Source organism: Arabidopsis thaliana, chromosome 5 (assembly GCF_000001735.4).
Source record: "Arabidopsis thaliana chromosome 5, partial sequence".
NCBI classification, from domain to species: Eukaryota; Viridiplantae; Streptophyta; class Magnoliopsida; order Brassicales; family Brassicaceae; genus Arabidopsis; species Arabidopsis thaliana.
In genome coordinates, this window is record NC_003076.8 from 6,127,509 (window position 1) to 6,137,780 (window position 10,272).

The following is a 10,272-nucleotide window of genomic DNA, read 5'->3' on the forward strand; positions in this document are numbered from 1 at the left end:
ATTACAAAATACAAAGCCCGTACAAGCTAATGTAAACGGAAGTAAAACCAAATACATTAACAACTTTTAGTTTAGCTGTTCAAAGGACAGAGATATGACCTCAACCTTAACCCAATCTTTCGTCTGTGTTTGAAACTTCTGCTCGTAAAGAGACTCTAGTAAAACCCTTCGGAAGAAATTTTTTAGGTAGTCGCCATCATATAATTTAAAGCTTATGAGACTTGTTATGTTACAAGCAGAGACCAAAGACTATTCATAATCACTTATCAGAGTATAAAATACTCTTTTTTTGTCAATCGAGTATAAAATACTCTGATATCACTTATACAAAGTTCTACGAAACTCATTAAAGATTTGAGAGTGTACAAGGGACAAAAGGTGCTATAAATATCTCTTAAAAGAGAGCTAAAAGTTAAGGAAACACTTAACCAAGCAAACAACAAATGGCTCTTTCAATCGTTCTTCTTCCCTTCATTCTCATTCTCATACCGACTTTTCTCAGTTCGGTTTTCGCCGTTTCACCACTCAAAACTGATACGTTAAAACCGGGGCAGCAGCTCAGAGACTGGGAGCAGTTGATCTCTGCGGATGGTATCTTCACTCTCGGATTCTTTACACCTAAAGACTCATCTACTTCCGAACTCGGGTCAGCTGGTCTTAGATATCTTGGTATTTGGCCTCAAAGTATTCCAATAAATCTAGTTTGGGTGGGTAACCCAACCGAATCAGTTTCTGATTCATCTGGTTCTCTATCCATTGACACCAATGGGGTTCTAAAGATAACACAGGCAAACGCTATTCCAATCTTGGTGAACCAAAGACCAGCCGCGCAGCTTTCATTGGTCGGGAATGTGTCTGCCATTTTACTCGATACCGGGAACTTTGTGGTCCGAGAGATCAGGCCAGGAGGAGTTCCGGGTCGTGTTCTATGGCAAAGCTTTGACCATCCCACAAACACATTACTTCCCGGGATGAAGATTGGGTTTAACCTAAGAACCAAGAAAGAAGTATCAGTTACGTCTTGGATAACTGACCAAGTCCCAGTCCCAGGAGCATTCAGACTAGGACTAGACCCATCAGGAGCTAACCAGTTACTCGTCTGGCGCCGCGGGGAAATCTACTGGTCCAGTGGAATCTTGACGAACAATGGAAGCTCTCATTTGAACTTAGAAGTATCCAGACACTACATTGATTATGAATTCAAGTTCGATTCAAATAAGTACATGAAGTACTTCAGCTACTCAATCAAGAAAGCTAATAGTTCGGTCTTTTCCAGCTGGTTCTTGGATACTCTAGGCCAAATCACTGTAACCTTTTCTCTCAGCAGTAACAATAGCAGCACCTGGATTTCCGAAAGCAGTGAACCCTGCAAGACGGATTTAAAGAACAGTTCAGCAATCTGCATCACGGAGAAGCCAACGGCTTGTAGGAAAGGGTCAGAGTATTTCGAACCCAGAAGAGGATACATGATGGAAAATAATACCGGTTATTATCCATTTTACTATGACGATAGTTTGAGCGCTGGTCTTAGCGACTGTCATGGAACCTGCTGGAGAAACTGTTCTTGCATAGCTTTCCAAGCCTTTCCTGATGGATGCCAATATTGGGAAAAAGGATCAAAGTTTGTTCCTTATGATAGCTTCAACTCCAATTTAGTAACTTATGTTCTTGATTCTGTAAAGTGATGTGTGGTTGTAACTTGAACGAGCAATTATGTAACCAGACTAGTATCAGTAAAGGGGTTTATTAAGAAACTAAAGAATCAAGCAGTTCAAAGACATGCACCAACTTCCTCTCTTTACAAATTGATTCAACCACAGCTCCCCAAGATTTGGGCCCTGGTATGAGACCTATCCTCAGAAATCCAATAAGAACCCGAACCCCGATTTCTGTATACCCGGATTCGCAAAGCCGAACCACCAATTCATTCCAAGTAGCATGGTGAGGCCAAATCCCTCTCTCAGACATCACACTCAGAAACTTCACCGCTTTCTCGAGCTCACCATTACAACACAACGCGTTCAATATGATCCTATAACTACCTTTGTTCAGATGAACTCCTTCAGATCCCCATTGATCCAGCATCTGAAGAGCTTCCTCTGATCTTCCTTCGCTGGACAAGCCCCTGAGTATTACATTATAAGTTAATGTATCAGCTCTGCATCTGGATGCTTTCATCTCTCCAAGTAGTTTCATAGCCTCATCAGTTTCACCATTTCTACAAAAGCAGTTCATCAATGTGGTATAACCAACAGTGTCGAGTTTCAACCCCGTTTTCTTCACCTCGTCAAAAGTTTGTTTAGCTTCCTGAATCTTTCCCACTTTACAAAACCCATTCATTAGAGCTGAGTAATTGTACACATTTGGGTTGCACCCATTCTTCTTCATGAAGTCTAAAATCTTCTTGGCTCTCTCAACTTCCCCTGCACGACAGAATCCGTTGATCATAACATTGAAAGTCACAGGGTCTGGCGAAATCCCTTCTTTCGAGATCATATCCTCGAACAATTCCACCGCTTCTTTCGATCTCGAGTGTGCAAACAGACAGTCCATAAGGGTTGAGTAAGTGATCGAATTGGGATACGAAATCCCAGACCTTTTCATCTCCTCCACAACTAGAAACGCAAAATTGATATCCCCATTCTTGCAGTGGTGCTTCACTAGAATATTGAAAATGCAAGTATTTGGCTGCAATCCAAGATTGTGTTTGGCATACAAGAGTAGTTTCCGGGACAAATTAACCTCCCCTGAATCAATAAGGAGATTCAAACAAGTACTAATGGCATTGAGAGAAGGCTTGACACGAGCAATCACTTGAATCAAGTTAAACATCTCCATAACTTTATCATGCAAATCAGACCTGGAGAAATGTCTCATCAGGTTAAGAAACAAACTTTCTTGGAACCTGCAAGTCTCATACTTCATCTGATGAAGAATGGCATCAACAGCTAGAAACTTCTTGTGCCTAACGAGATTATCTAAAAGAACAGAGTATGTAGCATTGTTATGGTTAAAACCTTTCTGCTGAGAAGCTTTGTTGAAGATATCAAGCACACCCTGAGGATCTCTCTCTCGTTTCATCAAACTGACAGCAGATTCGTGAGAGATAAACTTGGTTTTGGGGTTTGTTTCCACAGGTGAGATAGAGGATTCTGGTGGTGGGCTTGGTTTCTTCTTCTTCTCCGAGAAGCAAATGGGAGATACCCATGATCGTGAAGACGATGAGAACCGGCGATGTTCATTGATTATCGAAGTTGTGAAGCGCATTGTATCTCCTCTGTAATCAAGAGAAGAAGACAGTAAAATTAGGTTAAGAAGAGTAAAGCTACTTCCTTTAAACTTAAAGCAATCCATTGGCATTCAATTGAACATGAAGAATCAGATATTCGATATTACCTTATTGGATTGACGGCACCACCGTAAGGAGTGATAAGTTCTATGGTGGATTAAAGTTGTGATTTTTAATGGGTTTTCTCAGAAATCGAAACAGAGCAAAACTGCGAAATCAATAAACTCATCGGAGAGGTTGAGTGAAGACGATGGTGGAAATCCGGTTCGGTTAATTCAAAATTAAATCCCGGTCCGTACGGTTTGGATTACAAATGGTTAAACCCACGGTTTGGTTTAAAAATGTGTCTCTTCTGGTTCTTGTTGAATTCTGATAGGATCTTGTGTTGTTGTTATGAGACATAATGACAAAGAAAGAACAAAGGTGTAACCATTTCAAGACAGAATTATAGGCTCTGTTGTTTCTGAAAGTTACAATGGTGATTGGTGACACTTTTACATATTTTGTTGTCAACAGAGGAAACATAGGGAATTTGATCTCGTCGTGTCACGACGGTCTTCTAGACCTTTCAAGAACCATCTCACCGCGAGGTGCTCTGAAGCATAAGTCATGAAGGCAGCTAGAATTATGGCTAGACCCACCATTAGACCCAACCTGTTCAATATGTGATAAACCAGCAACTATAAGGACAAGAATGTGTTGAATCAATAACAAGAACCTTTCTTTCACGAGTTGATTAAGAAAATTTACCTCGTGAATAAAGCAGTGATCCCCAAAATGTAAGGTAAAGAAACTGCAGCAATAGCCAGAAAAGCCATCCCTAATCCATAATACAATGTAGTAACGTCACAAGACCCACCTGCTCGCTGATGAACTATTGAGACAAGAAAAATGGTCTTAGTTCCCAACTTTGTAGAGAATGGTACGATTACCGATTATCACAATTTGTTGTTTTCTTCTCATGTCCATACCTTTTGCGGAATCATCCAAGGAAGATGATTCTGATTGTATCGCTATTCTCTTTCCATGTTGATGCACAAAAAGCAAGAAGACACCAAACAAAAGAAAGAAGATTGTAAAAGTCCATTCATACACCAAGACCAAGCCAGTCCATGGCATGATTTGCCTAGGCACAATCGCAAAGGAAATTCCAAGAGATAACAGAACAGCAGTAAAACAGACGACAACTGAAACTGCGCCTAAGTGTTGAGGAACCTTGGACTGTGCGTTGCCACTGTGGGGCTGCAGACAGAAGCAATAGTAACATTGTTCAGATTAGATCAAAAAAATTTAAAAGTTAACCATAACGATTTGATGTAGAAACTCACTTGATAGCTGGGACTCATGGTAGATACACCGCCATAACCAAGTGTTCCATTAGATCTAACTTTGTAATAAAGATATCTAATCTGATTGCTGAACGAGCTCCAGCACAATGAACCCTCACGGCCCTGCGAGAAATCAGAAAACATAAAATCAAATTACAATCCAAGAACGATGAATGTAGTCGAGGTGAAGGTACCAAAGAAGTCTTAACCTGAATGGATCGGTAAATGCAGAACAAAAGTGCACAAAGAGGTAACAAGAAAAGGAACTTGACGACGAGTTCATCATGTTGGTTACTACCACCTCCAGTTCCAGGAAGAGTTTCCTCAAGCTTTACCCTAATGCTCTGCAATTGTTCACGGTGAAATCAGACTTAGAGAAATTCACTCAATAGAAACCTAAAAATCATAGTGAAGAAGAAGACCTACATGCCAAGCATCAACAGGTTTCACGAGCCATGCTGTCCACCAGTCCCAAGGCTTAAGAGGGCCTAGAGTGTAGTGAATGACGTGAAGTTTACTGTCATCAACCATCCACTGCAGAAATAATGAGAAAACACAAAGATTCAAACAGCTGAAGAAAAAGACAGTTATACTTTTAAACCAATCAAAACCAATCCCAAATTAACCACTACGTATTCCAAGATCACTTCGACTTCATAGAAAGCCATAGACTTTAACAGCAAAAATGAAAAACAGAACCAAATAGACACCACGAGACTAACTACAACTTTGTTTCCTAACTAAATACCTTATTAGCAAGCATATAAAGACCAACATCCGCATTGTATAATGTCGAAAGCCTCTCCATAGCAGGAACTGGTCTGGTTTTCAAGACTTCAGGAGTTACACTAGGATCGAAAACACGAGCATTCGGGAAATCCGGATAATACGAATTCAAGAACCCTTGATCTCCTCCAGTATAAGAAGACAAAGTCTTCACTTTCCGCATCATGTCATTAAAAAGAGCTTCAGATGGTTCAACAACCATCACACCAGAGTTTAGCCTCTCAGAATGCTTCAAGTTTGCGCAAAACTTAGAACACTTAAACAGATCCTCAATGTTCTTTACCACAATAGTATCAGCATCAAGATACACAACTACACAAAAAAAAAGACAAAGCTTTTGAGATTTAAGTTCTCAAACCGGAATCCAACGAAAAAAACTGCTGAAATCTCCTACCTTTCTTATAATCAGTCATGTTAAAGATCTTAAGCTTTGTATAAACACCCCAGAACCTAGTCGGATGAACTTGATTTGGATTTGCCAGTAAACTAATCTTCTCTACTTTCCATCCATCAGCCTATAGAATCAAAAGCAAACAACTTTAAACAAAGCAGTATGTGATCAAATTTAAGCTCAAACTCAATCGAAAGGAGAACTCTTTAGATCTTTAAACTACTATAACTAGACAATAAAAACCAAACCTTGAGTAACTTCTTAGAGTAGTCTGAGACACCATCAGAAACCAAAGCGACCATATCCTTAGTGGATCCAGTGTCACGAATCGATTTACCCAATACCCTAACTCCTAATAAGAACTCATCTCCATACAAAAGTGTGACATAAGCTACTTTACTTGATTCAGATCCAAACGAACCATTTAACTGAATTGAAACGAGGGCAAGGAGAAGAACCCAGAGACTCGTCTTGAGTCTCACCATAGTTATTCGGATCTCAATTTTCTCGAAAACCAAATTCCTAATTTAAGGAAAGTATACGTTGAATTGAAATAAGATTTTGAATTTTCTTCGTTGTTTGTTCTGTCTGTGTCTGAAACCTCACCTTTGTTCCTTGTCACCGCCGTCGTTTTAGAAACCGAGAAAGTTTTTATAACCTACGACGAAGTCTACCACAACATATTCTAGATCCTTATGTTAATTATTAAACTACGTCGTTTCCTCGTTTCGATAAGTAAAAAGGCACATGTTCACTAATCCAACTTTGATCACTTAGGAATCTATCTATCTGTACCTCACATGGATTTAAGGGCAATTTGAATATATATATAGAGTTAATAACAGGCTTGTAAGATCGAAATGATTAATATTGAATCCAAAATTTGTATACAATTTCCATATATATATATATACACACTTATTTACACATACACTTAGCAAAAAGCTTCACTGAAACAGAGGAGCTCTGTTTTCAACAAATTTCATCTCCTTCCCAATTATCCTTCTCCTTTGGTCCTGTAGGACCTTCCTCACCGTAAAGCTCAATAGGAAACAGACTCTCAAAAGAATTCCTCAGAATCAGTGGAAGTAGATCAATGATCTTATTGATCTCAGCTGCTGAATCATATACTATAGTTGGTCCCCATTCTCTCATAAACTGCAGCCAGTACGGTTCTGAAACCGCTCCTTCGCCTAAATACTCTGCTGCTACGATTCTGTACCTTTGACTAGAATCCACCATATACTTGCTTTTCGCAACATCGTTTCTTACTCCAATCCCGAGCTTCGACGGGCCTTGAAGATACATTCCCGGGTGTGGGAAACTAGCGTGACCGTGTTTGGATGAGTACACAACCGGTTTATTGCTTCCTTTGACAAACTCAAGATCCGATACATCAACCCATCCTCCACCACTATGCTGTGAGAAGAACATCTGTGTAAGATCGCCGTTGAAGTTGCTTATCCGGAATGTGAAATGTTCCCAATCACCAACATGCTCTCCAAGGCGGTTCATTGGTACCGTGAGAAGCCCGATTTTGAGAGTGGCTGGACCATTAAATGGACAGAATATCCACATTACAACGTCCGTGAAAATCCCGCCAAGCGCGGGTTTCACGTGGACGTAAAGCTCTGAGCTTTCTATATTTCCCTTCTTTAGATTACTTCTAACTTCTTCATCTTCAGGGAGATCAATCCAGAAGCTCCCATCGTTTTCTCCACCCGCAGGCAAGTTCGAGCCAGCTGAGTTAATCGGTTCGCCTTGAGATTTCCCAAACCGGTGCAACAAAGCTCCGTTTTTAAAGAACCATGGCACAGACGAAGGCATGTAAGTCTCTTCGGGATGGAAGTAGACCATCGGTCCATAATGGTGAATAAGTGCATGGACCTGATCAAGATTTGGCATACCTTGTAGGCTCGGGTCGAGATTTTTCAAACACGCAATGTTCATGGCGGCTTTATTATCAGAAGACAGATCATTAGTAGAGCAAACGAATGACCCAACCTCCACTCCACGAGACCAAATACCTCTCTCGCAAGGTTTAGTGCTCCAAACATTAAAAGATCCTACACCAAGAACCTTCTCACCGGTTTCACAGCTCTCTGTAAGATCCTCTCGTACACATCTCACTTCATCAACTTCAGGCTCCTCTGATCCATCAGTGACAATAACTCCCACGGCTCTATAACCAACAGGAGGATTAGGTAACCAGAAGTAGCAATCTGAATCTGAACTCCAAACTAAAGAATAATTCAAAGGCTTTTTCAAAGGAGGGCGATGATCATCCGCTAGATGACCGGGCTTGTTAGCCCGAGCTGCAAGAACAAAGCCTCTCAATGGCTGATTGTTTGGCTGGCAGTAATGACCAAGGCAATGGAAACCTTCTGGTATCCCCACAGGTTTGTAAAAAGATGCGCATCTTAATTTACCACGCGAGGTGCCACATTTCCAAACTCTATCGAACTCGGTGACTTTCACCACTTGGATTTCTCCAAGACTTATCCTTCCAGTAGCAAAACCTCTGCCTGAAACAAAGACAAACAACCATTAGAAACAAAGACTAATCAACACGTTATCATCATCAACCATTACTCAACATTATCCAAAGGGTTGTTGGGAAACGATAAAGAATTAAAGAATCAAAACTATGATAGAGTAATTATACCATATCCATTTTCATCGTGCTACATTAATAACTCTTTCTATAAGGTCATGCATTATTGCTCACATTATTGAAGCTCAAAAAAACCTACCTTGTGTAAGTCAGTAACTAATTTTTCTTAAGGTCAATTAAAATGTTGTTAGTCCAAAAACTTTGACCACAGAACAAAAATCATGAAACAAATGTCAAAACAATGAACTAGTAAAACAGACAACAACAGGTGCCAATGTTGAATATTCCAACGAATTTTATTCAGAAAAGGAAAACTCAAAAAGTAAAATTATTATCCATAACATTGAATATCAATTCATGATGATATGGAAACATTAAACATCAATTTGATCTTTAATGTAATGTATAGAAATCATGAAAATATCCAAAATTAGAAATAAAAATAGATAACTGTTTGACAACAAAAAAATCTGCAAGTTGATTTGTAAATAATTGCAATTTCCAAGAAAAGATGATGGTACTACTGTACCTTGTGGCCATTGAGGAAGAGGAGATGGAAGCGAGAAGGGCTTTGACTCGGACGATTCCGATTCCAACTCGGAGAAACCTTTATTCCAGTAGAAGCAATCGCAAAACATCGTTTTGATTTCGAGACTAAGATTATCAGGAGCAAATCGGCGACTTCTTTCTCCGGAGACTCAAGGAAACTCACAGTTCCTATCAGATCGGAGCTTCTCTCTACTTCTCAGAGCTTCAAGGCGATGAGAGAAAAAGAAAAGAGATGATAGAGAGAGAGAGAGAGAAGGTGTGGTACTTGCGTGTGAGGGAAGTTCAATTCAATGGTGGTGTGCCTTTGGAGTTTGGAGTTTGGCCCTTTTTATTTGTTTTCTGTGCTTTTTATTCCCTTTTTCAGATTTTGTCCCTTTCTTTCAACGTTTTCTATTAAGACCCCTGTATTTACAAATAATTCAAATTTCACCCCAACAAAACCAAATGTCAAAAAATTTCTCGTTTCTTTCAAAAGGAAATTATCTTGAAATAATAAACATTGGTTTTGATAATGTCAGTTTACGAGAATTTTATGCACGTCTTTCAGAATTTTTTAATAAGAAATTGTAGTATGTTTTTAACGTTTTGGGATTATACATAAGTTTTTGTAATTCTTCTGTTTGTTTGCTTATCCGCAAAGAAGAATAATGCTTACAAGTTTTATCATAGTGCGGGTTGGATTGTATTTAATGCACACTTTTCATATTATTTTTTCTGTCTTAATGTGTTTTGGAAAGTTCCACTACTGTTTTTCTATACGCAAGAAAACTCCGACTAATTTCAGACATATTAAATACCAGATATTTCTTATTTAAACATAAAATAGCTAAAACAATTCTCTATTCTCTAAGATTAAGGTTTTGTATACTACTTTTCATGTTTAGCAAAGGGATTTAGCTAGTATATTAGTCATAGTGTCATACCCTATGTGTTTTTTGTATCAATGTTACTCTATACCATTTTTTAAAAACGTACTAATAGTCTAAAACACATCATTAGGTTGTTTACCGTTTCCAACATGTTAACAACTTAACATAAAAGAAATTTCCGTAAGTTTTATTATACTTTCATAATAGTATTATTAGAGGTAGTAGTACTCATGAAATAAATAAATAAATCTAATGATGATATTGATTTCAGAGAAACTATCTAGTAATAGACCGTTAATCTTTCCAGGGGCTAATTAATCAAACAAGTGAAATTAGCATCAACTTGATAATTTTACGTTATCTGAAACATAAAGTCATTTTCATCGGTTTGTCATGGAGATGATTATTTTAAAGAATTCTTCAAAACGAACCAAGCCGCCTAACTA

General features: G+C 38.8%; 4 protein-coding genes and 1 long non-coding RNA gene across 5 annotated transcripts; 1 reads left to right on the forward strand and 4 right to left on the reverse strand.

Annotated features, from left to right (window-relative positions):
* Positions 1–264: 264 nt before the first annotated feature.
* Positions 265–1,777, forward strand: AT5G18470 (Curculin-like (mannose-binding) lectin family protein). Its single transcript, NM_121852.3, has one exon — positions 289–1,777. The coding sequence runs from the start codon at positions 444–446 to the stop codon at positions 1,683–1,685; it is 1,242 nt and encodes a 413-aa protein (NP_197348.1). The 5' UTR covers positions 289–443; the 3' UTR covers positions 1,686–1,777.
* On the reverse strand, positions 374–1,542 carry AT5G02895. Its single transcript, NR_142637.1, has 2 exons — positions 1,484–1,542; positions 374–1,366 (listed from the first exon to the last, which is right to left on the reverse strand). It is a non-coding gene; the product is annotated as an other RNA (long non-coding RNA).
* Positions 1,729–3,612, reverse strand: AT5G18475 (Pentatricopeptide repeat (PPR) superfamily protein). The gene is made up of 2 exons (NM_203074.4): positions 3,397–3,612; positions 1,729–3,277 (listed from the first exon to the last, which is right to left on the reverse strand). The coding sequence occupies exon 2, from the start codon at positions 3,265–3,267 to the stop codon at positions 1,747–1,749; it is 1,521 nt and encodes a 506-aa protein (NP_974803.1). The 5' UTR covers positions 3,268–3,277; positions 3,397–3,612; the 3' UTR covers positions 1,729–1,746.
* A 9-nt stretch (positions 3,613–3,621) lies between these two features.
* Positions 3,622–6,474, reverse strand: PGSIP6 (plant glycogenin-like starch initiation protein 6). The gene is made up of 9 exons (NM_121853.4): positions 6,043–6,474; positions 5,798–5,918; positions 5,366–5,715; positions 5,044–5,151; positions 4,827–4,961; positions 4,618–4,740; positions 4,261–4,531; positions 4,040–4,163; positions 3,622–3,943 (listed from the first exon to the last, which is right to left on the reverse strand). The coding sequence occupies exons 1-9, from the start codon at positions 6,277–6,279 to the stop codon at positions 3,799–3,801; spliced, it is 1,614 nt and encodes a 537-aa protein (NP_197349.2). The 5' UTR covers positions 6,280–6,474; the 3' UTR covers positions 3,622–3,798.
* A 131-nt stretch (positions 6,475–6,605) lies between these two features.
* On the reverse strand, positions 6,606–9,299 carry AT5G18490 (vacuolar sorting-associated protein (DUF946)). The gene is made up of 2 exons (NM_121854.3): positions 8,938–9,299; positions 6,606–8,319 (listed from the first exon to the last, which is right to left on the reverse strand). Exons 1-2 carry the CDS (start codon positions 9,044–9,046, stop codon positions 6,767–6,769), a joined length of 1,662 nt encoding a protein of 553 aa, NP_197350.1. The 5' UTR covers positions 9,047–9,299; the 3' UTR covers positions 6,606–6,766.
* Positions 9,300–10,272: the final 973 nt, after the last annotated feature.

Bases quoted from the DNA above. Each gene is read 5' to 3' on its own strand.
- AT5G18470 (NM_121852.3), top strand. From the start codon at position 444: ATGGCTCTTTCAATCGTTCTTCTTCCCTTCATTCTCATTCTCATACCG.
- AT5G18475 (NM_203074.4), bottom strand. From the start codon at position 3,267: ATGCGCTTCACAACTTCGATAATCAATGAACATCGCCGGTTCTCATCG.
- PGSIP6 (NM_121853.4), bottom strand. From the start codon at position 6,279: ATGGTGAGACTCAAGACGAGTCTCTGGGTTCTTCTCCTTGCCCTCGTT. The intron at 5,152-5,365 runs GTATTTAGTTAG...TTATTTCTGCAG, and splicing joins TTTATATGCTTGCTAATAAG to TGGATGGTTGATGACAGTAA. The intron at 4,532-4,617 runs GTGAGTTTCTAC...TTCTGTCTGCAG, and splicing joins CCATGAGTCCCAGCTATCAA to CCCCACAGTGGCAACGCACA.
- AT5G18490 (NM_121854.3), bottom strand. From the start codon at position 9,046: ATGTTTTGCGATTGCTTCTACTGGAATAAAGGTTTCTCCGAGTTGGAA. The intron at 8,320-8,937 runs GTACAGTAGTAC...TCTTTGTTTCAG, and splicing joins TCTTCCTCAATGGCCACAAG to GCAGAGGTTTTGCTACTGGA.